Here is a 25,219-nt window from a genome sequence, read left to right on the forward strand (position 1 = left end):
CTTCCTGCAGGGACAGCCAGCACGAGGACCCCATCCTGGGTCAGGCAGGGCCCAGCCGGCCCTGAGCCGTCGCATCCTCGCCTCCAGCGGGACCCGACGTCGGAGCTCTAGACGCGGAACCGCTAAACCTCCCCGCGGCCACCAGGGGCCGCTGTCGCCCCTGCAGCCGCTCCGCCGCGGGGCATTGCGCAGGCGTAGGACCCGGAACCTCCGCGCTCAGCTTCCGGGCCCGGCCGGACTGTGTTCACCGCCGTCCCGGTCCCCCGCGAGCCGGCTCCAACCGCCAGGTGAGGGGTGGTCGCGGGCGGCCCGCTCACTCTCGCTCTCGGCCCCGCGTAGCCCGGGACCGGCACCATGTACGCCGTGTACAAGCAGGCGCACCCGCCCACCGGCCTCGAGTTCTCCATGTACTGCAACTTCTTCAACAACAGCGAGCGCAACCTCGTGGTGGCCGGCACCTCGCAGCTCTACGTGTACCGCCTGAACCGCGACGCCGAGGTAGGCCCGCGCCGCCGGCTCCCGCCCTCCACCGCCCAGTGCTCGCCGGGGCGGCGGCCCAGGTGCCAGGGAGAAGCCCGCGGGTCGCAGCGCCTGAGCGCGAGGCTGCCACGTGACCCTGCCGGCCCCAGCACCCCTCCTGCCTGGGCGTGCGCCCGCCCTCGTGCATCGTACTTGCTCTTTTGTTTCTCCAACCAAGTCGGGGTGGGAACGCCTGCTGTGGGGTCGGTAGTGGGTGAACAAAACCTAAAAAGAACGGGGTCGGGGACCCCCCCCCAAAAAAAAAGGAGACGCACCTGTGAGCACACGTGGGTTGCAACTAGCGGACGGGGGAGCAGACGATGGAGGAGGCCGAGTGTTTCCAGCTGGCGGAGTGGGAGTTGGTCGGGGGAGGACAGGGAAGCGCAGGGAGCTCAGCCGGAGAGGAAGGCGAGGGGCGCTTGGGTTGCTGGAGGGTGAGCGCCAGAGGCGGCTTCTTAGCTGCTCTTGAAGGGCGAGTGAGCCTTAGGGTCACGGATGAGTGGAGGGTGCGCCGGCTGCGGGGACGCCCTCCGCAGAGGCCGGGCAGGTGAGCGGGGCAGGGCCAGCAGAGCTGGGCCGGGATGTGGAGTAGACGGTCCGGTGAGCGTGGGCAGCCCTGAGTGCACAGGGAAGGAGGAGACGGAGGAGTAACTGGTAGGAAAAGAAGGCTCGTTGCAAAGACGCGCGAGTCGGCAGCGTGTTGGCGGGAAGGGAAGGAGCCAGGAGAGCAGGGTTGGAGGGCCCAGCCCGCCGAGCCCTCAGGAAGCTGTTCATGCCCTTAAAAGAGCTGAAAAAACCCCAAAGACGAATCCTCGACAGATGAGACCAGACTGCAAAGGCTGCGCCCCGCATCTGCTCTCGGGCCCTTCCCAGGGAAGTTTGCCAACTCGCACACCAGAGGGTAACGTGCGGGCAGGAAGCGATGCCGTGGGGGAGCTGGGCAGGGTCCCGAGTGGGTGCGCGGTGTGGTCCTGGCCCCCGACAGTGTCCTGGAGCTGCGAGCAGCGCTGTGCCCCTGGCCACACCCCCGCGGGCGGCTCCGGGCATCACAAAGCACAGTTCCCGGCTCATCCATCAACGTTCTTCATCTCAAAGATGCAATAAGTTTCTCACTAGATTTAGTAATCCCCCAAATTCACATGAAAGAGACAAAAATTAAGAATATCCAAGGTAATTCTAGAGATGGCCGAGGTGGTGTCCTTGCCCGGCAGGAGTGTCGAGAAGTGTGTGTGTGTGTGTGTGTGTGTGTGTGTGTTTTAAAGCTGCTTCTTAAGACCGACTTAGGGCGATGTTACACTTTCTCAGTAGTTTTTACTTGTGAACTGACCTCTTAGTCATGAAGTGTCTCTTTTTAACTCGAATACTTTTCACCTGAAGACCCACCCTGTCCAGGAGGAACAGGTCTTCTCGTTGGAGTGTTTGTCCACACGGATGTGGTCCCGGTATTTGGGGCTGAAGGACTGTCTCAGTGTCTTCCTGTTTGTTCCTTTATTTCTCACTGTTTCCTTCTTCTTGGCTTCACTTTGTATCAGTCGTGTGTTTTTATTTGTTTTTTGTTGCACGTTTTGTGTCATTTCCTCATTAGTTACATTGGAGATACAGCAGGTCTCCTTGATTTAGGACATTTTTGGCTCAAATGAGCCCTTTTGCCCCAAGTGACACAGCATTTGTATGCTCTAGCCTGTTTACACCCTCCCCCTTGGTCTGCGGCCCCGTGTTTCACTCTGGGGCAGAGCCAGGCAGGTTAGGGGTGTGTAGAGCATCTGCCCAACCTCTGGTCCTGCTTGGGGTGGGCTCGAGAAGCCTGTGTCCAGGGTGGGGGTCCACGTGTGAGCCCGTGGCGCTGGGTGTGCGTGGCTCTCCATAGGCCTCGTGCTCCCCACTCCATGAGGGTCCAGTCGGGGCCGCCCTGGTGGTCGTTCCTCCTCGTCCTTCCACGAGGTGGGGCCACGGGTGCAGCAGCGCCTCCTCACTGCCTCCCCTCCTTCCTCCAGGCCCCGGCCAAGAATGACAGGAGCACAGGTGAGCACCCGGGGGGCTGTGCCGGCCACATGCCTGAGGGTGGGCGGCTGCGGCGAGGGAACCAAACCTGTACCCGCCACCTCTCCCCCAGAGGGCAAGGCGCACAGGGAGCACCGGGAGAAGCTGGAACTGGTGGCCTCCTTCTCCTTCTTCGGCAACGTCATGTCCATGGCCAGCGTGCAGCTGGCAGGCGCCAAGCGGGATGCCCTGCTGCTGAGCTTCAAAGACGCCAAGGTGGGCAGCGGGCTTGGTGGGGTCCTGGGCACAGCGGGGGTGGTGGTTGGCAGGCTGGCAGGGCTCAGCGGCGGTTGAAGCTCTGGCCTGCTGTCCCCAGCTGTCGGTGGTGGAGTACGACCCAGGCACCCATGACCTGAAGACGCTGTCTCTGCACTACTTCGAGGAGCCGGAGCTGCGGGTAGGCAGGCTGTGCCCCGCCCCGCCCCGCCCCTTCCTCCCCCCACCGCCCAGCCCGTGCCCACCCCCTTGCTTCCCTCGAGGTCTCCCCCTGGCCCCTGGCCCCATGGCCTGCCCGATGGCTCTCCTCCCCAGGACGGGTTCGTGCAGAACGTGCACGCGCCGCGGGTGCGTGTGGACCCCGACGGGCGCTGCGCGGCCATGCTCACCTACGGCACGCGGCTGGTGGTGCTGCCCTTCCGCAGGGAGAGCCTGGCCGAGGAGCACGAGGGGCTCGTGGGCGAGGGGTGAGTGCCGGGGCACGGGGGCCGAGCCCGCCCGCCCTCCGCCCTCCGCCCTCCGCCCGCTGAAGCCCTCGCCCCCCAGGCAGAGGTCCAGCTTCCTGCCCAGCTACATCATCGACGTCCGGGCGCTGGACGAGAAGCTGCTCAACATCGTCGACCTGCAGTTCCTGCACGGCTACTACGAGCCCACCCTGCTCATCCTGTTCGAGCCCAACCAGACGTGGCCCGGGTGAGGCCCGTCTGCGGGGGGCCCCGGGGGGTGGGGGCGGGACCCCCGGGGGGCGGGGGCGGGACCCCTGGCTGACCCACCTGCCGGCCCGGGTGAGGCCCCTCTGCGGGGGGCCCCGGGGGGGGGGGCGGGCCCCCTGGGGGGGGGGGGGGGGGGGGGGGGGCGGGACCCCTGGCTGACCCACCTGCCGGGCCGGGTGAGGCCCCTCTGCGGTGGGCCCCGGGGGCGGGGGCGGGACCCCCGGGGGGCGGGGGCGGGACCCCTGGCTGACCCACCTGCCGGTCCCAGGCGGGTGGCCGTGCGGCAGGACACGTGCTCCATCGTGGCCATTTCACTGAACATCACCCAGAAGGTGCACCCGGTCATCTGGTCCCTCACCAGCCTGCCCTTCGACTGCACCCAGGCCCTGGCGGTGCCCAAGCCCATAGGTGAGAGCCTGGCGGGTTGGGGGAGGTAGTGGGGAGCGCCCGGGCCCTGCCCACCAGCCTGTCCTCCTCCAGGTGGGGTCGTGGTCTTTGCAGTCAACTCGCTCCTGTACCTGAACCAGAGCGTACCCCCGTACGGCGTGGCCCTCAACAGCCTCACCTCAGGCACCACCGCCTTCCCTCTGCGTGAGTGTGCGTCGGGCAGGGCTGGGGGGGGGTGGGGCGGGGGGCGCTGCTGGGTCCCTGACACCCCTCCCCCGCCTCAACAGGCACCCAGGAGGGTGTGCGGATCACTCTTGACTGTGCCCAGGCGGCCTTCATCTCCTACGACAAGATGGTCATCTCCCTCAAGGGCGGAGAGATGTGAGTCCCCCTTCAGGGAGCCCTGTACCCCCAGCGTTGTCGTCCCGCCCGCCCCCGCCCCGGGAGCCTTGCCCAGCTCAGCATCCCTCTCCCACAGCTACGTGCTGACCCTCATCACCGATGGGATGCGCAGCGTCCGTGCCTTCCACTTTGACAAGGCCGCCGCCAGCGTGCTCACCAGCAGCGTGAGTGGGGGCTGCGGGCAGGCTTGGGTCTGGGTCTGGGTCCAGTCCCCCCTCACCACCGCCCCCGCCCCCGCCCCCTCAGATGGTCACCATGGAGCCTGGGTACCTGTTCCTTGGCTCTCGCCTGGGCAACTCCCTCCTTCTCAAGTACACGGAGAAGCTGCAGGAGGCTCCGGCCAGTGCTGTCCGGGAGGCCGCTGACAAGGTGGGTGCTGGGGGTGTCTGTGAGGACTCTGCCCCTGTGCAGGGTGTCCCCAGGGCTGCTCACCGCCTTCCTACTTCACAGGAAGAGCCTTTGTCAAAGAAGAAGCGAGTGGACTCCACAGTGGGCTGGTCAGGTGAGGGGTGAGAGGGCAGGGGGCAAGGGCGGTGCTGGGGCCAGAGAACAGGGCAGCTCAGAGCGCTCCGTGTGCTGCAGGTGGCCAGTCCGGGCCGCAGGACGAGGTGGACGAGATCGAAGTGTACGGCAGCGAAGCCCAGTCGGGCACACAACTGGCCACTTACTCCTTTGAGGTGAGGTTGTGCTCAGAAGGGGCCCCACCCTGGCGGGCCCACCCGCCTGACCACTGCTCTGCCCTCAGGTGTGTGACAGCATCCTCAACATTGGACCCTGTGCCAACGCGGCCATGGGCGAGCCCGCCTTCCTGTCTGAAGAGGTGCCCGGGTTGGGAAGGCGGGCGGGGGGCAGTGTGCAGGTTGGCGGGTGGTTTGCCTGGGGGCCCTGTCCTCACCTCGGCCCCTACAGTTTCAGAACAGCCCTGAGCCGGACCTGGAGATCGTGATGTGTTCTGGCTACGGCAAGAACGGGGCCCTGTCTGTACTGCAGGTGTGTGTGGGGGGCAGGCCAGGGTGGGGCCTCCTGGGGACCTGGGTGGACAGATGCACCCCATTGTCCTTCCAGAAGAGCATCCGGCCCCAGGTGGTGACGACCTTTGAACTCCCTGGCTGTTACGACATGTGGACAGTGGTTGCCCCTGTGCGCAAGGAGCAGGTGCGTGCGCCCCAGGCTGCAAGAAGGCCCCGAGGGGCAACAGGTGCCATGTTTGTGAGGCGGAGGGGCAGGGGGCTGAGGCAGGCCCAGCTGTGCAGGTCCCAGCGGATGCGTCAGAACTTGCTCTGGCTCGGCCGTGGGGCCGCCCCTCCAGCACCGGGCTGGGTGGTGAGGTGTGCTCTCTGCCCTCCCATCACAGGAGGAGACCCCTCAGGGCGAGGGCGCGGAGCAGGAGCCCAGCACCCCTGACACAGAGGACGACGGGCGGAGACACGGGTTCCTGATTCTGAGCCGGGAGGACTCCACCATGGTGAGGGGCCTGGAGAAGGGGTGCCGGGATGGGGCCCCCTGCAAGGAGTGTGCCTCACCACCGTTGCCCACAGATCCTGCAGACCGGGCAGGAGATCATGGAGCTGGACACCAGTGGCTTCGCCACACAGGGCCCCACAGTCTTTGCCGGCAACATCGGGGACAATCGCTACATCGTGCAAGTGTCACCGCTGGGCATCCGCCTGCTGGAAGGAGGTGGGCCCGGCAGGCGGGCGGGCGGGCGGGCGGGCGGGCGGACAAGGGCATGTGGACTGACTGGCCTGCGTTTGCAGTGAACCAGCTGCACTTCATCCCCGTGGACCTGGGCTCCCCCATCGTGCAGTGCGCCGTGGCTGACCCCTACGTGGTCATCATGAGCTCCGAGGGCCACGTCACCATGTTCCTGCTCAAGAGCGACTCCTATGGGGGCCGCCACCACCGCCTGGCTCTGCACAAGCCGCCGCTGCACCACGTAGGCCCTCCACCCCCGGCCCCTTGTCCCCAACCACTGTCCCTACCCCTCCTGGACCACTGAGCCCCCTCCCCCCAACAGCAGTCCAAGGTGATCGCCATGTGTGTGTACCGCGACGTCAGTGGCATGTTCACCACCGAGAGCCGCCTGGGCGGGACCCGCGATGAGCTGGGCGGGCGCAGTGGCTCCGAGGCGGAGGGCCCAGGCTCAGAGACCAGGTGTGTGGGGGCCGGGGTCCTCGGGGCTGGGGTCCCCAGAGCGGGCCACCCCTGATACACGCATGTGCTCCCCAGCCCCACAGTGGATGACGAGGAGGAGATGCTGTACGGGGACTCGGGCTCCCTCTTCAGCCCCAGCAAGGAGGAGGCGCGCAGGAGCAGCCAGCCCCCCACCGACCGGGACCCCACCCCCTTCCGTGCTGAGCCCACACACTGGTGCCTACTGGTGCGGGAGAACGGAACCATGGAGGTGGGTGGCGCCCTGTGCCCACGCAGCCGCCCCTCCCCACTCCTGCCTCCACTAACCACCCGGGACGTCCCCTCAGATCTACCAGCTCCCTGACTGGCGGCTGGTGTTCCTGGTGAAGAACTTCCCGGTGGGGCAGCGGGTGCTGGTGGACAGCTCGTTCGGCCAGCCCACCACGCAGGGCGAGGCCCGGAAGGAGGAGGCTACGCGCCAGGGGGAGCTGCCCCTCGTCAAGGAGGTGCTGTTGGTGGCCCTCGGGAGTCGCCAGAGCCGGCCCTACCTGCTGGTGAGCACGGCAGGGCCCCCGCCCCCATCCTGGGCCTGCGCTGTCCAGGCCCCTGATGACCCGACACCACCCCCAGGTGCATGTGGACCAAGAGCTACTCATCTACGAGGCCTTTGCCCACGACTCGCAGCTCGGCCAGGGAAACCTCAAAGTTCGCTTCAAGAAGGTGCGGGGGTGGCCGAGGGGCGCTGGGCAGGGTGGGGGCAGGGCGGGTGCTCACGGAACTCGCCTCCACCAGGTCCCCCATAACATCAACTTCCGAGAGAAGAAGCCCAAGCTGTCCAAGAAGAAGGCGGAGGGTGGCGGCGCTGAGGAGGGGGCCGCGGCCCGGGGGCGAGTGGCGCGCTTCCGCTACTTCGAGGACATTTACGGCTACTCGGGGGTAGGCCAGGGACCGGGGAGGCCGAGCGGTGGGGCTCGCCCCCGCAGGCTCCTCATGGTGCTGCCCCCAGGTCTTCATCTGTGGGCCTTCACCTCACTGGCTTCTGGTGACCAGCCGGGGGGCCCTGCGGCTGCACCCCATGGGCATCGACGGCCCCATCGACTCCTTTGCCCCGTTCCACAACGTCAACTGCCCCCGCGGCTTCCTGTACTTCAACAGACAGGTAGCTGCCAGGTGGGGCTGCCAGGTAGTGTAGGTGCTGGGCCGGGAACAAGGCCCTGGTGACGAGTTGGAGCTGCGGGGCGCGGGGCGGGGGAGGGGAGGGCAAGGCTAAGGAGGTGAGACCTGGGCTTACTGCTGAGAAGGTTGAGGGCACCTGCCTGGGCGACCGGAGTTCAGGCAGTCACTGCTGTCAGCTGAGACCCCAGCTCTGCCCCTTAGGCGCTGTGGCTGGCTGAGGCGCTCACCCTCTCTGAGCCTCACTTTCCTCGTCTGTCACCCTGATGCTGATGCACCCAGGACTGGGTGAGGGAGGGGCTGGGCCCTGGCAGGGGCCCCTCGCCTATCTGTGCAGACCCTGGCATGGCCAGTGTGGGCCACCCTTTGCCTCCAGCCTCCAGTGCTCTCGGGTCCTGGTCCTTCCTTGCCCTGGACGACCCCAGCTGCCTGCTCACCATGCTGCACAGAGCAGAGGCCGATCCCAGGGAGCCCTGTGGGCCTGGGGTCACCTGTTGCTTTCAGTGGGTGCCTGGCCTCACTGACCCCCTCAACATCCAGGGCGAGCTGAGGATCAGCGTCCTGCCTGCCTACTTGTCTTACGATGCCCCGTGGCCCGTCAGGAAGATCCCGCTGCGCTGCACGGCCCACTATGTGGCCTACCACGTGGAGTCCAAGGTCTGAATCCCCCTGAAGGCCAGGGACCTTCTGGGCCTGGTCTCTGGTCTATGACACCTCCACTCCTCCAGGTATACGCTGTGGCCACCAGCACCAACACTGCATGCACCCGGATTCCACGCATGACGGGCGAGGAGAAGGAGTTTGAGACCATCGAGAGAGGTAGGAGAGACGCTCAGGCTGGGCCTGCTCGTGGGCCGCCCCTCCCTGACCGGAGCTGTCTCTGCAGATGACCGCTACATCCACCCCCAGCAGGAGGCCTTCTCCATCCAGCTCCTCTCTCCCGTCAGCTGGGAGGCCATCCCCAACGCCAGGTGAGGCTGGTCAGGTGGGCGGGAGGGAGGCAGGTGGCAGGGCTGCATCCTGACCCCGGCTCCTGCAGGATCGAGCTGGAGGAGTGGGAGCACGTGACCTGCATGAAGACGGTGTCGCTGCGCAGTGAGGAGACCGTGTCAGGCCTCAAAGGCTATGTGGCTGCTGGGACCTGCCTCATGCAGGGGGAGGAGGTCACCTGCCGTGGGCGGGTAAGCAGCCAGCGGGCAAGGACCCGTGTGCAGCAGCCCCTGTGCGTTCCCTCGTGTCACCACCTCCCTCCCTGCACGCAGATCCTGATCATGGACGTGATCGAGGTGGTGCCCGAGCCTGGCCAGCCCCTGACCAAGAACAAGTTCAAGGTCCTGTACGAGAAGGAGCAGAAGGGGCCCGTGACCGCCCTGTGCCACTGCAACGGCCACCTGGTGTCGGCCATCGGCCAGAAGGTGGGTCCCTGTCCCTGTGGCCTGTGCCGACCCACGGCCCCGCCTGCCTGCGAGCTACTGGCTGCCACCTCTCCCCCCACAGATCTTCCTGTGGAGCCTGCGTGCCAGTGAACTGACGGGCATGGCCTTCATCGACACCCAGCTATACATCCACCAGATGATCAGCATCAAGAACTTCATCCTGGCCGCCGACGTCATGAAGAGCATCTCGCTGCTGCGCTACCAGGAGGACAGCAAGACGCTCAGCCTCGTCTCCCGGGTACCCTGGGCGGTGGGGACGGCCCTGTGCCAGGGGGTCCCTGTCCCCAGTGGCCCTGATGTGACACCCACCCCTCGGTCCCCAGGACGCCAAGCCCCTGGAAGTGTACAGCGTGGATTTCATGGTGGACAGCACCCAGCTGGGCTTCCTGGGTGAGTGCAGGACTGGGGCCGGGGCCACCTGAGACTGGTGACCAGGCTGACTCGGGCTCTGTTTGCAGTGTCCGATCGGGACCGCAATCTCATGGTGTACATGTACCTGCCGGAGGGTGAGTGCTCCCCACCCAGGGCGGGGGCGGGCGGGGGCTGGGCGGGCTGTGACCTGAGGTCCTCCTGGCCCAGCCAAGGAGAGCTTTGGTGGCATGCGCCTGCTGCGTCGGGCGGACTTCCACGTGGGTGCCCACGTGAACACCTTCTGGAGGACCCCGTGCCGAGGTGCTGCTGAGGGGCCCAGCAAGAAGTCGGTCGTGTGGGAGAACAAGCACATAACGTGGTTCGGTGAGGGCCTTGTGGCTGGGACAAGGGGCAGTGGCACGGGTGGGCAGGTGGTGCTGGGATCACCGGGCTCACACCGTGCCCCGTAGCCACCCTCGACGGCGGCATTGGGCTCCTGCTGCCCATGCAAGAGAAAACCTACCGGCGGCTACTGATGCTGCAGAACGCCCTGACCACCATGCTGCCCCACCACGCCGGCCTCAACCCCCGCGCCTTCCGGTGAGCATGCCTCCGCTTCCCACCCCCTACACACCCCTCCCCGCAGGCCTGCCCCAGCTCCCCACGCCTAACACCTCCCCTAGGATGCTGCACGTGGACCGGCGCACCCTGCAGAATGCCGTGCGGAACATCCTGGACGGAGAGCTGCTCAACCGCTACCTGTACCTGAGCACCATGGAGCGCAGTGAGCTGGCCAAGAAGATCGGCACCACACCGGACATTGTGAGTGACCCGCCTACCTCCCCACCCAACCCCACCCCACCCCGCCCCGCCCCGCCCCTCACCTGCCCTCTCCCCACAGATCCTGGATGACCTGTTAGAGACGGACCGGGTCACTGCCCACTTCTAGACCCCTGGACACAGCCACTGCCACCACCCCTTTTTGTACAAAACACAGGAGAAAGATCTGTTTGGTTTGAGAAGTACGTGTGGTCATTGCAGGGCCTCCTGGCCCTACCAGTGGTCAGAGCCCGGGGTCCCCCTACTCAAGCCGACCGTTGCTCCAGTGTCCCGGGTCAGGGGCGTCCACATCTCCGTCCTGGCCTCCCCTAGGGCCCTAGGTGGCCAGGTACTCATAGAGCCCCTCGTTCCTGGGCATGAGGTCCAGGCGCACCAGCACTCGAATCAGGAGGACTGTGAGCCGCATGGACAGGGTCTCCAGCCTGGGGGCAGAGGAGAGGAGGGCTCGCAGTCAGTGGGGAGCAGGCCCTGGCCTCCCATGTGCCCGCTGGGCCCCAACTGCCCCCTCACCTCAGGGCCACTTCAAACTTGAACGTCTCCCAGATGACCCTGATGTGGCGTAGGAGGCTGGTGCCATAGATGCTTGTGTGCGCTGAGCCTGCCAGGCGGCTCCAGCCCTTGACGGCACTGCCAGAGACATGGTCAGCCCAGCCCAGCTCTCCCCTGCCCCCACCCCCACCGGGCTCCCCGCCAGCACCCACCTCTTGGCCATGAGGAAGTAGCGATCGACAGGGGCGCCAAGGGAAGTGTTGATGGCGCGGACGGTATTGATGTTTCGCAGCACGAGCAGCATGGGCCGCGGCAGGGCCTTGAGCACGGCCATGATGTCCTCGAAGTGCTCCCGCGCCATGGCCTGCATGTAGGCCGCCTCCTCTCGGCTCAGCAGGTGTGAGCGCCACAGCTGCCCCAGGCGCACGGGCCTCTGCATGAGCACCTCCGAGAACAGGAAGTAGTCTGGGGGCGGGCCCAGTCAAGCTGCGTGCCCACATGCCCCTGTGCTCGTGCGCGCACACGCCCCTGCCTCACCTTGCACCCCAAGTGCTGCCGCGTGTGTCTTCATGGAGCTGTCGTCTCTCAGGATGATGGCCCGCCACAGCTGGCACAGGGCCGACCGGTCCCTGCGGGGCCCAGAGTGAGCCCAGCCCGGCAGGACAGGCAGGCCAGGCTCAGGCCTGCACCCCCTCCCCCCACACTTACTTCTCATCCAGGAACTGGTAGAGCCCGTGGTCCAGCAGCACCAGCTCTGCCTTCCCGTCCGGGCCTTTCCGCACCAGCACTAAGGACAGGGCACACGCTCATGCTCGCCGGCCCCGGCCCCGGCCCCAGCCCTGCCCACTGCGGCGCTTCCTACCGTTGCCAGGGTGGGGGTCCGAGTGGATGAAGCCCGTGTAGAAGATCTGCTCCGCGAAAGTCTTGATGAGCTTCTCTGCTATCTGGGGCAGGGCCAGGGCACATGAGGCACCCCCTCGTGTGACTCCCTTCGCACACGGCACACCCGTGTCCCCACTGTGCACGTGACAGGCACACCCTCCCCCACTCCGCACCCGGCACGCACTCACATCCTGCACGGCCAGTCCCATGGACTTGATGGCCTCCACGTCGTTGACCTTGCAGCCCTCACAGAACTCGGCTGTCAGCACGCGCTGGGAGAGAGCGAGGGGCTGAGCTCAGCAGGCCGTGCATCCCTGCCCCACCCAGCGGGTGCCCAGCCCACCTTGCTGGACATGTCCCAGAACACCCGGGGGACCACGACGTAGTGGAAGTGCTTCAGGTCCTGTGCACAGCGCTCAGCGTTGCGGGCCTCATTCTCAAAGTCCAGCTCCTGGGCCAGGATCCCCTTCAGGTCCTGGGGCCACATGGGCAGGCAGGTCAGGGCCAGGGCAGCGCAGCCCAGCAGAGGGTGCCGCTCCTGCCCGCGGGTAGTTACCTGGAGGACCCAGCTGAAGCCAAAGCTGGGGTGCATGAACTCCACCAGCCTGAGCAGGAGCTCCAGGGTGTAGATGTCCCCGTCGAAGCGGTCCCGCAGGTCAATGTACTGCACCTGCACGGGCAAGGCACTGCACCTGCTGCCACCCAAGCCTGCTGCTGCCTCCCCAACCACCGCCAGCGGGGGGGCCTGTACCTTCACAGCCACGACGGTGCCATCGTGCAGCCGGGCACGGTGGACCTGGGCCAGGCTGGCAGCGGCAATGGGCTGGTAGTCAAACTCCTGGAAGATCTTGTGGGGTAGGGCGTGGAAGTCTTCAAGGAACAACTCGTCCACCTGGTGGAGAGGGTTCTTAGGGCAGCGTGGAGGCCACGCCAAGCCCCGTCCAGCCTCTGCTCCAGGGTGGGGCTCACCTCCCGGAAGCCACGTGTGAGGGCCCTGTCCTCCAGCACGCGCAGTGTCCGGATGTACTCGGGGGGCAGCAGGTGGTTGAAGGAGCACAGCCCCTGGCCCAGCTTCACGTAGAGGCCCCCATTGTAGATGGCCCCGGACACCAGGGCGTCGGCCGCCCGCTGATGACACGCAGACATCACCTCCAAGTACTCCGGGCTGTTCTGACCATAGGCATGGAGGGGGGATGGGGGCAGGCAGGCACCTCCTCAGTCCTCCCAACACCCAGCTCCTCCAGAATCCCACCCTACAGCAGAGACGGGCCCGGCCGTCACCGAGGACGCATGGACAGACCTCTTCCACCCCTCGCAGGATGACGTTCGTGCACCACCAGTAGTCCGCGGAGATCTGCAGGCCGACCCTCAAGGACCTGCCGGCACAGGCTCCCTCAGCCCCCGCAGGCGCAGTCTTGGGCCCCCCTCCACCCGCCCCTCGGGGCCCAGGGCCAGAGGAGGCTCGCCCCAGCCTCTGTGCTCTCAGCGTCTATCCCAGCTCCTGGTCTGCAGAACAGACCACCTGCACCCACTCCACCCTTCAGCCCCTGAGCAATGCTGCCCGGGGCCCAGGACCCAAGGGAGTGACAGCTGGGTGGGGGTCTGTATTCTTTTAGAGCACACTCGTTCTAAAGGAAAACCTACCCAGGACTGGGCACACTTGCAATGGCCGGCTGGCCAGCTCCCATGTGAACACACCCTTGCCCCAGGCCCTCACACTCCTGGTCCTGCCTCCTCCACACTCTCCCAGGCAGGGCCTGTGGACAGGAGCCCCCAGGGAGTTGATTCCCAGATGGGGATCCCCACTGATCTCCTGCCAAGGCGACAGCCCAGTGCAACCCCAGGCCCAGGCCCCTTCTGGTGCCTCCGGATCTGTCCGGGGCCCTGTGTCTGAAGAACTGACTACAGAAGAGGTCTGGCCGCAGCCTCAACTCGACACCCATGGAATTTCTTGAGTGACAGCAACATCTCTGACTCATGGTGGCCCTGACGGTTTATAATGAAGGGCTTGATGACTGGAAAGACCCACCCTATGATTAGAGTTATGGGGCTCTGAGCCAAGTGGTAGCCCAAGTGGGGAGGGGCTGGCGTCTTGAATTCAGTCACGAGGCTACTGACATGCTCAGTGGTGCCCGGGCACTGAAACCCCAGCTGGGACTCGACACCAGTGCCCGGGGGCACTCAACATGGACGGGCACATCAGTGCCAGCTGGGAACAGGTCCGAGGACCCGGAGTTGTGATCTGAGACCTCCCAGGCTCGACCCTGTGCATTCCTCCCTTAGCTGGTCCTGCTCGGTGCCCTCTGTAACAGCACCCCAGTCCTCAGCACAGCATGTCCTCAGTTCTGGGAGTCGCCCTGAGGACTGTTAACACTGAGGAGGCTGTGGTCCCCCACAATGGGGGCCCCAGAAGTAGCAGCTGGTGTCAGAGTCGTGGGCAGATGCGGGGGATGGTTTGGAGGACTGTGCCCTGACCCCAGTTTAGCCATGTGAGCCCAGGAGACACTGGGGACCGCTCCAGAATGGAAGACCCAAGACAGGGACTCGAGACCAGTCCTGGTGCTGAAAGGGCTGCTCCTGGGGCATGTGGTGACAGGGAAGGTCAAAGGTCATAAGGGAGCAGCTTCCTGGTTGTGCTTATGAAGGAGAAAGTCCTTGTTTAGGAAACACTCAAGCTTTCAGGGACAATGAGGCATGTTGACAACTTGCTTGCAAAGTTTCCAGCAAAAAGTTCTTTTATGTTACTCTTGCAGCTTTTCTGGACATTTGAAATTGTGACAAAAGGGGGGGGGGGAGACTGTAAAAAGATCCTAAAGCAAACCTCCCACCCCCACCCCAGTCTTTGTGCACCGGGCACCTGTGATGTACTCTGACCTCGGCCTCCGGCCACAGAACAAGCATCGGTGAGTCATGGTCAGACTCAGCTCCTCCCCGCGACCTGTGTCCTTCCCTGGCTCCTGCTTCCATGCTGCCCGCTGCCCAGGACCTGCTGTACGTCCTCGTCTCCAGAGGTCCTGTGGTCACCCAGCACCCGCCATGACGCCCCATCAGGCCTGCCTGTCCTGGCACCTGTAAGGCTTGGCGCAGACGGGGATAATCGTCTGGCTCCCTCCCTCCAATCCCAGCTCAGCCTCTGACAGTGGCGATGGGATGTGCTCCCGGGAGGGGTGTCCGACACGCAGAGCAGCCACACGAGGCAGGCAAGACAAGCCCAGGCCAGCCAAGGGGGCATTTCAGCACCAAGCTGCACAGGGACAGAAGAAAAGGCAGATCCAACTCCATGCTCGGTCATCAACCTCGAGGCTTGCACAACAGAGGTCCCCGCCAGGAACCAGCCCAGGAGGGCAACTGGGAATTCCGGGCAAACCTGTCAACTGCCCACCAGGGAGAAGTAATGGGCTTGCTTCAACTTGGAGGCAGAGTGAGCGGGCGGTCAGCCATTTGGCATCTCCGGCCTCGAGTAAATCTCAACGAAGCCTCTGGCTAGGTGCCTGAAGGCCTCCGTGGCCTCCTCCTTCCTTCCGGGGGAATCGGCCTGGGCCCAAGAGGCAGCAGGTGCTCACAGATAGCAATCGGACACCTGCCCCAGCAGCACCCTTAACTAGGGTCTCACGAGAGCCCTTTCCACAGGCAATCTTGTACACAGTGCGTTTGGGCAAACGAAGGTTTTACTCAGTGCCAAGAGCTGGTTCTTAGGCCTTTGAGGCTGAGGAATTCCTGGGTCGGACCAGGAGCAGGAGTGCTGACCTGAGGGGCTCCTCTGGGAGGTCAGCCCTGCCCCGAGGGTCAAAGAGGCTGAGGAGCAGACAGCACCATGTCCACTCCAGTGCCCTGGGGTGGGGTGAGACCTCTGTCTGGGTGCCAACTCTTGGCGGGGAAGGCACCATTCCCCTCCCTACCCCCCACCAGTCAGGGCTGATCTGGAGGGTCTGTGGAAGCGTGTCCAGTGTGACTGCACTAGGCCCATGAGGGCGGGGCTGTGCAGGGAGAAGGAAGGGCCACGCCACCCGGCCCTACCTGCCAAAGCGCGTGACACCATCCACCATGAGTCGCATCCTCCTCCTCTCCTGCGACTCTGCGGTGAGGTAGCGGACGCCCAGGAGCAGCGGCAGCCCCACGGCCGTGGAGGTGAGCACCTTCTTCCATAGGGGCTGGGATCCCAGGGGCCTGGAGGGACAAAAAGGCAGAGCTGGCTGCTTCCCGTCTACACCCCATCCCTGCCTGGCCTGGGTTGTGCAGGTGAGGTTGGTCTCAGATGCTCTCTGACCACAGTGTCCAAGTCACCTCACCTGAGCCCACAGCACCCCAGATGCTAGGCTCCAAGGGGTCAGTGGATGGAGAAAGTGGGTCGTTGACTACATGGAAAGCCACTCACGGGACCAGGACCGCTTACCCTATAGTCACCCCACCATGCACCTTGCCAATGGCCCAATGGACTGCAAGCGCCAGGATGGCAAGGCGTGCAGGTAGCACACACTGAACATGGGGAGAGGTCAAGTCAAGGACCACAGTGGGACCAGCACCCACTCCAAGTCTTGTCTGCACCCCCACCCAACTCACTCTGCCCACCCTGCAGAGGCGGCCACATGCCCTGGCTCCAGTCTCGACCCTCGTGCCCCCGTATCTTGTTCTGGCTCCACGACAGCAGCCCCTCCCACTTCCTGTCTGAGCCTCAGCACTGGCTGCCCCCTGCTCACCATGCTGTGAAGGGGTCCTACCCTGGAGCCCCAGTCCCAGGTCCGCCCACCACACCAGGAGCAAACCCAGCCCGTCTTGTGCGTGGAGGGTGCACAGAGAAGATCCAGCCACAGGCCCAGAAGAGGCCACCCATCCTGCCTGGAGAGGCTGCCGAGAACTCACCACTGAACAGGCGGGACCCTGAGGCTTCTCCTGAGGAGGGCGGGGCCGGGCCAGCGCTGCGGCCTGCCCTGCAGAGCAGTGCAGTGCAAGTGGCAACGTGGGGACTGCAAAGCGAACAAGAGCACAGGGTCAGATGGGGCGCCACGCTCTGCCCTGCCCAGCACGATGAGCCCTGGGGCCCAGCACTTAGTCCTTCCTGCTGCTGAGACCACGGCCCAAGCCTGAGGGAGGCATTCCGCAGGAAGTGCCAGCAATGCTAACCCTACAATCAGAAAGACTGGACACGGGGAGACGGGCCTTGCTTAGGTCATTGTTCTGAAAGTAGAGAAGGCACCAGGGACTCCTGTTAGGCAAAGTGGAGGCGCCAGCAGGACAGGCAGAGAAGCTAAGTTCCCAGGAGGCTCTGACTTGAATTACGAGTCTTACCAGTTCCTCAACTACAAATGTTCCAACTGCAAATTCTCAGTTTCTAGGGGGAAAAACGCTGTGTATAGTAAGTCATAGCCCACAGCACAGATGTTAGATTATCACTGTGTGCCCGGCCGGCATGGCTCAGTGGTCGAGCGTCGACCTATAAACCAGGAGGTCATGGTTCGATTCCTGGTCAGGGCACGTGCCCGGGTTGGGGGCTTGATCCCCAGTGTGGGCTGTGAAGGAGGCAGCTGATCAGTGATTCTCTCTCATCGTTGATGTTTCTATCTCTCCCTTCCTCTCTGAAATTAATAAAAAAATATATTTTTAAAAAGGTATCACTGTGAACTCTGGGCCATATAAGGAACTGACTTTCCAATCACTTTCTGGACAAAGCATGCAGCCCTGAATACAATTTCAAGGACAGCAAAACAAAGCAAAAGTCAAAGGGAGATGTCCATGACCTACTGTCCCGCGAGGAGGACGGTGCTGTCAAACCTCTGCCCAGCGAGGCCACACAGCGAGGCCAGAGGGGACGGGCGTTCTGCACCCGGCTGCCCTCTGGCCTGCAACCTGACCCGGCCACACGACGGCACACGCCGTGCCGCACAGAAGAGCAGGCCCAGAGAACATATCCGTGCGCACACGGTGGTCGGGTCTCAGAACATCAGTCAATGCCTGCAGAATGGCTGGGTCCAGGATAGGGTCCCAACCACCTCCTACTGGGCATCCAATGGGGGTTTGTGACAAGCACACGTGCCCATACCATGCCTGTCCCTAATCCAACTCTGCCCAGGCCCCGCCCAGGCCCTCCTGTGTCCCCCACCTGACTGGTATCTTCTGTAACTCACATCCACCCGCCCACCCAACTCTGCCAGGAAGACCAGCCTGACAGTGGGCCCTGTGTGTGACCAGGGCCGTGGGGACAGCACCGGGTGCCAGGGAGGGAGGGACCCAGTAGCCTGGCAGCGAGGGGACATCCACGTGGACGCTGTGGGTTTTCTAGGCAGAGGACACGGCGTCAGTGAAGGCCTGAAGCCAGGAGAGGACAGGGTGTTTCTGAGGAGACCGGCCTGTGTGGGTGGAAAACGCATGTGCCCAGAGGTGAAGAGGGGGCCGCCCAAAGAGGGAAGGGTAGGGGCAAGAGCCGGAGATAGGCGGGCGTCCCAAGGCCCTCGCCAAGGTTTTCCCCAGGGAGGGGGCGCTGTGCTGGGGACATCAGCCTTGAGGAAGGCAGGGGCAGGTGTCCACTCAGAAGGGCTGAAGCCCAAGTCAGAGCAGTGGCCGGGGCGGGGCTGCTGGGAGAAGGAGCCCAGTGTCCTGGGCAAGCGTGAGGAGCCAGGAGTGCAGCCACCACAGCCCACAGCCCACGAGCAACAACCGACAGCAGCCACGGCTGCAGCCGCCAGGCTCCACTCATTACCAGCGACCCTGAGAAACCCCGACAAGCAGACGCGAGGGGGCTCCTCTCAGCAGCTGCTGGCCTCCGCAGAGTCCTCAGGGCCCATGCGTTGGTACTGGTGCTGGGCACAGTCATTTACCAAGCCTCTCCACTTCCGTAAATATTTCCAGTTCTTTATAACAAAACGTTAAATAGGTTATTGGGAAGTGTGGAGGACTGCTGTAGTCAGGAGGCTGGAGAAACGGAACACCAGGTGCAAAGCAGGAACCCCGGCCTCGACCTGGGAGAACCCCACCCCAGACCTGAGTGGGCACGGACTTGCAGGCCCACCTTGATGGGGCAATTTTCACAAAGTAAAGGTTTGCACCAAGTCTGTCGGCCCCATTTTCCAACAGACTCATGTGACGGTCAGCATTTCTTAGCAATAATATGCTTCAATTAAGGTATGTACATTCTTTTTTGAGACACAATATTCCCGCACACTCACTCAATAGGCTATATGCACCAAGAAACAAAAAACCCACAGACTTGCCTTACTGGGACATTGGCGTTACTGCAGGTCTCCAAGGTCTGCCTGAGCTCTTAGCATGTGGGGCATGATAGAGTTTCCATGGTGACGGGAGCATATGTCCTTGTTCAGGGAGGGCACAGTGAAGGCTAGAGCAGCGGTTCCCAGCCTTGTTCTGGCCACGCCCACCTCAGCGTCTCTAAATCCTGATGCCCTCCCTATGGCGTATAATTCTTATTATTCAAAAAGTGAGCTCCTGTTCATGAGGAGGAAGCCTAAGAGGCCAAAGTTTAACTTGGTCTAAACAAGCTTCCCAAGAACATGGCATCCATCAAAGAAAAAAATAAAAGGACGAAAGGACAGCTGAAGTACTGAGGAAGAAGTCACTAAGAAACTGTTAAAGAGCTGAAACTGGTTTGGCTCAGTGGATAGAGCGTCGGCCTGCGGACTGAAGGGTCCCGGGTTCGATTCCGGTCAAGGGCACGTACCTTGGTTGCGGGCACATCCCCAGTAGGGGGTGTGTGGGAGGCAGCTGATCGATGTTTCTCTCTCATCGATGTTTCTAGCTCGCTCTCCCTCTCCCTTCCTCTCTGTAAAAAATCAATTAAATATGTTTTTAAAAATATATTTAAAAAAAGAAACTGTTAAAGAAATAATAAGTGATATGAAAAAATAGCAAATAAAGTTTCAAAACATGTAATAGAGAACTGAAATGCATCAATATGTCACAATATATATTTATATACTGTATATGAGGCCCCTAGAACCACAAGAAATGCAAACAATTCATTTAATTCATTCTCGATTGCCCCCTTTAAAAATCAAATCACCGCCCTGTGGGGAACCACTGGTCTAGAGTTGCCAACCTTTCGGACCCCACGGACCACCAGTTGGCAACGGCTGGTCTAGAGGGTGTGGTCAGAACGTCTGTCTTACTATCACATGATCCAATGACAACAAAACATACGTTTTCAAAGAGAAGCAGAAACAAGTGGGGCAGGACGTTAGCAGTGGGCAGGCCGAGGTGGTGGGCTGTCGGCTGGTACCTTATGTCTATGTTTTCATGATAGAAGGCTCCAAGCATCTGCTGTCCTGCTGGATGTCTCAGCCGGGAAGGTGACGTTTCAGAGCCAGGCAAGGGGTCCTCGCCTGGACGATTCTGTGCTAGGACATCGGGCACTGTCTGCAGACAGTTGTCACAATCGGGGGAAGGGGTGCTCCTGGCATCGAGCAGGTGGAGACCGGGCCAGGACAGCCGCCCAGGCTGAGCAGCGGGGGGAAGGCTCTGGATCTAGACATCAGGGGCTAGAACTGGAATCCAGGCACCGGCACTTACCAGCCACGCTTCCCTCTCTGTGCCTCAGGTTCCCTGTCTATGAAGCGGGACCACTGCACTGGCAAAGCACAGATCAAGTGAACGGAGGCTTGCAACGCTCGGAGCACAGGAAGGCAGAGGTGCGTGCTGCGCTCCCTTGGAGTCAATGAGTCGCTACGCTCTCCCAGGCTTCCTCCTCACTGTGCCCAGCCACCTGCTGTCCCCAGGCCCTCCCCTCCTCTCCACAACCCTGTGCACCCCACCTGACACAGCAGCGCACACGTGCTGGGCGGGAGTGAACTATCTATGTTAGCACAGCCTCCCACAGCTTCTCCCAAAGGAAAAGAAGGGCTTATTTTGCCAAGAAAAGAAGAGAGACTATTCCCAGTACATGGAGAGCTTGGCGAGAGGTTAGTTACAGGATGTAGAGAGTGGAAGGGCGGCAAGGTGGGGTCTGCTGTAAGCCCCATGGGGTTCACCATGGCAGACCAAGAAGGAAACTTGCCAAAGCTGACCAACTACACTCATTCTGAGAAGTCAACGTTCAGAGCAAAGGTCCACAGGTTATCCTAGCAACGGGCCAACAATCGGAGAAGCAGAGCCAAGGGCCTGGTTCAGAGGTTGTGTGTGCAGCACCCCAAGCCTCAGCACAGGAGCCCCAATACCACGCCCAAACCCAGCATCACCCAACCCCCCAGGTGCCCCTGTGACGGCTGAGCATGTGGCTGCAGGTGCTCTGGGCACCTCTGACTCAGCTGGCAGAAGCCTGCAGGGGAGGAGCGCTCCCCCAGAGGCTGGCCTTCAAGTCCTTGCCCTGAAGAAGCCCCGCCCACCAGTGGGAGGGCTCATCCCCAAAAAAGCGTATGCAGCCTCCCCCCCCCCCCACCCCCACCACCACCACCAACAGGCACAGGCTGGTCGTGGCCACTCAGGTTTCCTGGTAACCCTGGGAGACGGCATAGGGCATGCACATGGCTCCTGACTCACAGCAGCCTTGTGTGGATGGGGGATGGGGTGTCGTGAGTGGGGAAGGGTCCCCGAGTGCTGAGCCCCAGGATGGAGGAACAGGCTGGTCTGCAGCCTCGAACTACCACCTGGTGCCGGGGCTTCTGCCCTCCTTGACACCTTTCCTCTCTGAATGGGTAACAGTGTCCACCTTGCAAGGCTGGAGAGGTGAGAGGTGGTGGAAATAAAGCTCCTCACTCAGGGCCTGACACCTAACAGATGCTCAGCAAAAGGAAAGCGTTCGCTGAAGGGGCCCCGGCCCAGCCGACACCATCCTGGTCCCACACTGGCCCTCCCTGAGGCCCTGGAGAGCAGAGGGTCCTGACAGCCAGCGGAGCACAGTGCCCCCCGGGCATTCATATGCAGGAGTTTGGTGAGACAATGTCAAGTCACCTAACTCACAAATAACCTTAAACTGTTCTTAATGTCACCCCCCATAAGTTCAATAAAAACTTTTTTTTAAGATTTTTTTTATGTTCTAACATAAATTATCAATCAACTGATGAAACCTATAGGATTGGCCCTGGCTGGGCAGCTCAGTTGGTTCGAGTGTCGTCCCGATACACCAACATTGCGGTTTCGATACCCAGTCAGGGCACATTGTCGGGAGCGACCTCAGTTGACAACGTCCTGAGAGGGCAGGTTTCACAAAGTGGCCTGCCTGTTCCCAAGGTTAGTCATACATCCTGCCCCCCTCTTAGGCTTAGAGACCCTTAAGCACAATAGTTAGTAATCACACATTCAGCCCCCTAAAGCTTAGTTAACCTTTAAGCACAGTTAATGTATAAGCGTAATTACCCTTCAGCAAGAAGCATGGCTAGACTATATGATGGTAAGGAATTTAGGTGGCGTCAGAGGTGTGTGCACAGGTATAGCCGTTAGGATCTTAGACAAGATAAGGAGCTTTGTGTAAAGGTCAGTAGGAAACCTTAAACAAAGGGGTATAATCACGCTTACCACATTATAGGAATGATGTCATGTATGGAATGTAACTGACCCTGTACAAAAGTGTGGAGAAAAATAAACTCAGGATGGCAAGCGGGAAGTGCTTCCGTCCTCCCGATCCCATCCTGTTCTCTGTCTGTCATTTCTCATCCTCACCCCCCTTGCAGGTACTGTTCGACTGATGCCGGCAGGCTCCGGCAGCACATACAAGAATTAACCAGTAAATGCAAAATTTAGTAGTACAATGAATAGATAGATGTTTCTGTTTTCTCCCCCTCCCCTTCCACTCTCTTAAAAAAAATTGATGGAAAAGAAATCCTCAGGTAAAGAGTAACAACCACCCCACATGCTGTTCCTTCACAGAACAGAACGCTGCGTCGCGGTCATTTTACTAGCAGAGCGGAGCATGAGCCCTGGCTGCGCCCCAGCCTCCTGACGACCGTCATTGCTGTCAGACTCCGGAGAGGAAGCTGAGGACCAGCGCCCACAGCCTCTGAGCCACGACAACCCGGTGCCAGGTGCATGTGGACAGACCTCCTGGTGGGCGCTCTGGCTGCATCCTGTCCTCACCAACTCACATCCCAGCAAGGCCTCCTCCCTCACGCCCCTGTGACAAAGATCCCCCTGGGAGACCCTGGACAGCCAGCCCTGTCCTCTGGGCTGCTGTCCTGCCAGCAATACCCTTCAGTCCACCCTGATTCACCCCCACCCCTGCACCTGGTCCATCCCTCCTCTACGGTCCCTGTCACACAGGAGTGACTGTCAGCTTAGCCTCTGTGCCCCAGAAGACTGCGCAGGGCCCATCTCTCAGTCAGGTCTGTACTTCTGAGGTCCAGCATGTGCTCGGCTAGATAAAGCAGGAACTCCATGGGTGTTGAACTGAGATCAACAGTGATAAGCACAGAACGAGCCAGAACCCACGTGGCCCCGTCGAGGACACTGGCTGAGCAGCAGGTGGAAGGACAGTCTAGCACGAGGCGAGCAGCCCTACAGCAGCCTGGCCACAGACAGGACTCCAAGATGAGACGACTCCACAGCACCCACAGGTGCCTGCCTGGGGGGGATGCCCAGTGCTCCCCAAACTATTCCCATCACACAAGAGACATCCCCGAAGCCCAAAGGGGTCATGTGGCTGTAAAATGTGGGGCAGAGCCTGCAGCTAAACCTTCCAGGGTCCAGGCCAGGGTAGCTTCCAGCACATCACACATAACCTGAGCCACACCCAGGGCCTGAGCACCAGAGGCATCTGGACACAGGTGCAGAGAGGGCTATGGGTCCCAGGAAATCCTCCCACATGCCAGCACCTTCTTGCCAAGACGAACGCACACTTGTCCCTGCACCCCTCCCACTCCCTAAGCCTCCAGTGTGGACAAGAGGAGATGGGCTTCCCTCGAATGTGCGCACAGTGTGTCTGCAGAAATCCAGGGCTCATCAGAACTTAGCTAACAGTGTACAAAGCAGCAAACAAGATCTCTGAGCAGTAACATGCAAATGGATAATGGGTAAGTGTGTGTACTTTAGTGCAGGACAAAGAACGTGTGTGGTCACGCACCCAGCACCAGCCGAGCTGCTTGCTTTCCTAGCACCGTGAAGATTAGACAGCCGATTAGAAGGAAGGCGAGACGTCACTGCAGACGAGCTGCCCAGGGCAGTAAGAAGCCACCACCGAGTCTCATGGTGATGCTGTACAGAAACCTGCACAGCCCTGGCTGGTTTGGCTCAGTGGATAGAGCGTCGGCCTGCGGAATGAAGGGTCCCGGGTTCGATTCCGGTCAAGGGCACATGCCTGGGTTGTGGGCTTGATCCCCAGTGTGGGGCATGGGGGAGGCAGCCGATCCATGATTCTCTCTCATCACTGATGTTTCTCTCCTCTCCCTTCCTCTCTGAAATCAACAACAATATATTAGAAACAACAAAGAAACCTGCACAGACCTGGAAGGACCCCTGACGTTTAATAACAGGTCAGCAGCCCGAACTCTCGCCAGGAGGGGCGACCACACAGACATGTCCTTCGGGTGAGCCTGGGAGTCTGGGCCCAGGGGAGGGGCCTGGAGGACCACCTCAGCCCCTGAGGTCCCCCTCCCTTCAGTGGCTGTGAGCAGCTCCAATCAGGGGCTAAAGCCTGCCCCTCGCCCTGGCCTGGGGCACTGGCCTGATGAGTGAGAGGCTGACTCCATCTTCCGAGCCCCGTACTGGAGCTGCTCACTGCCAGCCACGGGCGCATGGCGGGAATGTCTCCACCTACCAGGCCAGGTTTGCAAGAAAAAGGCAAGCTCCACAGAAAACCGACCTCTAGGAGAGACAGGCCAGACCCCTGGAGGGAGCGGTGACAACGGCGCGAACTGCGGAGAAGCCACGGACGGGAGGCCGCCACCAGGCACCAGCTGCCGGGTCAGGGTCAACGCGAGGAGGGGGCAGGCCGCCCAGGGCCAGACGGTGCAGGAAGGACCGAGGGCGGGAGGCTCGAGTGGGGAGCCGGGCAGGTGCCAGCGCAGCGTGGCCGGTGGGTCGGGGACCAGAGGGAAGGGAGCCGGCGAGGGCTCGCAGCCTGGGTGCCGGCAGGGCCTGAGAGCGAGGGGTCTAAGGGACGCACACGGGCGGGCCGGTGTCCACAGCCGCGAAGCCGGGGCGGCCGGCCAGCAGCTGCCGTGGGAAAGGGCGTCGGTCCGGGGAGGTGTCCGTGAGGTGAGAGCGAGGCCTCCGAGCCCGTGAGGAAGGCTCCCGGGCGTGCGGGGCACACTCTGCCGGGCGCTCCTGAGGGGCACCGGCACCTCCCGAAGGGCCTGGGGGCCGGGGGGGCGGCCGGGGGGCAGGGCACCTGAGGCTGTGAGGGACCCTGAAGAGCGCTGAGGGCGGGCGGGGCGGCCCGGGGACAGGCTCCCTGACAGGCCCGGACGCCCCGGCTGTGGGGTGCGCAGGGACTCGGGTCTCGGGGCCCTGAGGGGCCCGCACGGGTGCCCGGCGGCGGCGGGGAAAGGGGCGCCGAGCCACGCCGGCGAGGACTCACCGGTCTCCACATGTTCCGGCCGCCGCTCCGCTCCGCTCCCGCTCGGCGCTGGCTCGCGTCGCCCCGCCCAGCAGCCTCTGCGGGGGAGGCGCACTGCGCACGCGCGCCCGGTGGCGGTGGGCGGGGCCTGAAGCCACGCCCCGACGTGCCCGCGTCCGCGGTGGCGCAGCGCCCCCTGCCGGCCC

The 25,219-nt window shown here is 62.4% G+C and overlaps 2 protein-coding genes across 4 annotated transcripts; one reads left to right on the forward strand and one right to left on the reverse strand.

Moving 5' to 3' along the window:
* The first annotated feature begins 202 nt into the window (after window positions 1-202).
* Window positions 203-10,392, forward strand: CPSF1 (cleavage and polyadenylation specific factor 1). Of its 3 annotated transcripts, none has more exons than XM_054708672.1 (37): window positions 203-498; window positions 2,514-2,541; window positions 2,633-2,775; window positions 2,876-2,956; window positions 3,091-3,242; window positions 3,322-3,468; window positions 3,757-3,896; window positions 3,969-4,085; window positions 4,163-4,256; window positions 4,354-4,441; window positions 4,524-4,646; window positions 4,728-4,779; window positions 4,860-4,954; window positions 5,023-5,097; window positions 5,187-5,267; window positions 5,343-5,432; window positions 5,632-5,742; window positions 5,816-5,957; window positions 6,035-6,213; window positions 6,295-6,431; window positions 6,507-6,681; window positions 6,758-6,964; window positions 7,041-7,130; window positions 7,203-7,346; window positions 7,417-7,569; window positions 8,124-8,240; window positions 8,312-8,402; window positions 8,470-8,554; window positions 8,623-8,764; window positions 8,846-8,998; window positions 9,081-9,257; window positions 9,343-9,409; window positions 9,478-9,525; window positions 9,599-9,754; window positions 9,841-9,970; window positions 10,054-10,192; window positions 10,272-10,392. In XM_054708672.1, exons 1-37 carry the CDS (start codon window positions 355-357, stop codon window positions 10,317-10,319), a joined length of 4,341 nt encoding a protein of 1,446 aa, XP_054564647.1. In that variant the 5' UTR covers window positions 203-354; the 3' UTR covers window positions 10,320-10,392. The 3 variants fall into 3 exon arrangements, with proteins under 3 accessions (XP_054564647.1, XP_054564648.1, XP_008157899.1); XM_054708673.1 differs by having other exon boundaries at window positions 6,298-6,431; XM_008159677.3 differs by having other exon boundaries at window positions 3,969-4,079.
* Window positions 10,376-25,102, reverse strand: ADCK5 (aarF domain containing kinase 5). The gene is made up of 15 exons (XM_028136718.2): window positions 25,035-25,102; window positions 16,442-16,545; window positions 15,599-15,748; window positions 12,882-12,957; window positions 12,551-12,751; window positions 12,333-12,473; window positions 12,138-12,251; window positions 11,925-12,056; window positions 11,770-11,853; window positions 11,562-11,643; window positions 11,408-11,486; window positions 11,237-11,328; window positions 10,912-11,164; window positions 10,721-10,837; window positions 10,376-10,632 (listed from the first exon to the last, which is right to left on the reverse strand). The coding sequence occupies exons 1-15, from the start codon at window positions 25,044-25,046 to the stop codon at window positions 10,527-10,529; spliced, it is 1,743 nt and encodes a 580-aa protein (XP_027992519.2). The 5' UTR covers window positions 25,047-25,102; the 3' UTR covers window positions 10,376-10,526.
* Window positions 25,103-25,219: the final 117 nt, after the last annotated feature.

The sequence above is a fragment of the Eptesicus fuscus genome, chromosome 19 (assembly GCF_027574615.1).
Source record: "Eptesicus fuscus isolate TK198812 chromosome 19, DD_ASM_mEF_20220401, whole genome shotgun sequence".
Lineage (NCBI taxonomy): Eukaryota > Metazoa > Chordata > Mammalia > Chiroptera > Vespertilionidae > Eptesicus > Eptesicus fuscus.

Coding starts and splice junctions, on each gene's coding strand:
- ADCK5 (XM_028136718.2), bottom strand. Junction 12,057..12,137: donor GCTTCAGCTGGGTCCTCCAG/GTAACTACCCGC, acceptor ATGTGGCCCCAG/GACCTGAAGGGGATCCTGGC. Junction 11,165..11,236: donor GGCAGCACTTGGGGTGCAAG/GTGAGGCAGGGG, acceptor GCCCGCCCCCAG/ACTACTTCCTGTTCTCGGAG.
- CPSF1 (XM_054708672.1), top strand. CDS start 355: ATGTACGCCGTGTACAAGCAGGCGCACCCGCCCACCGGCCTCGAGTTC. Junction 5,098..5,186: donor CCGCCTTCCTGTCTGAAGAG/GTGCCCGGGTTG, acceptor CGGCCCCTACAG/TTTCAGAACAGCCCTGAGCC. Junction 6,682..6,757: donor GGGAGAACGGAACCATGGAG/GTGGGTGGCGCC, acceptor ACGTCCCCTCAG/ATCTACCAGCTCCCTGACTG.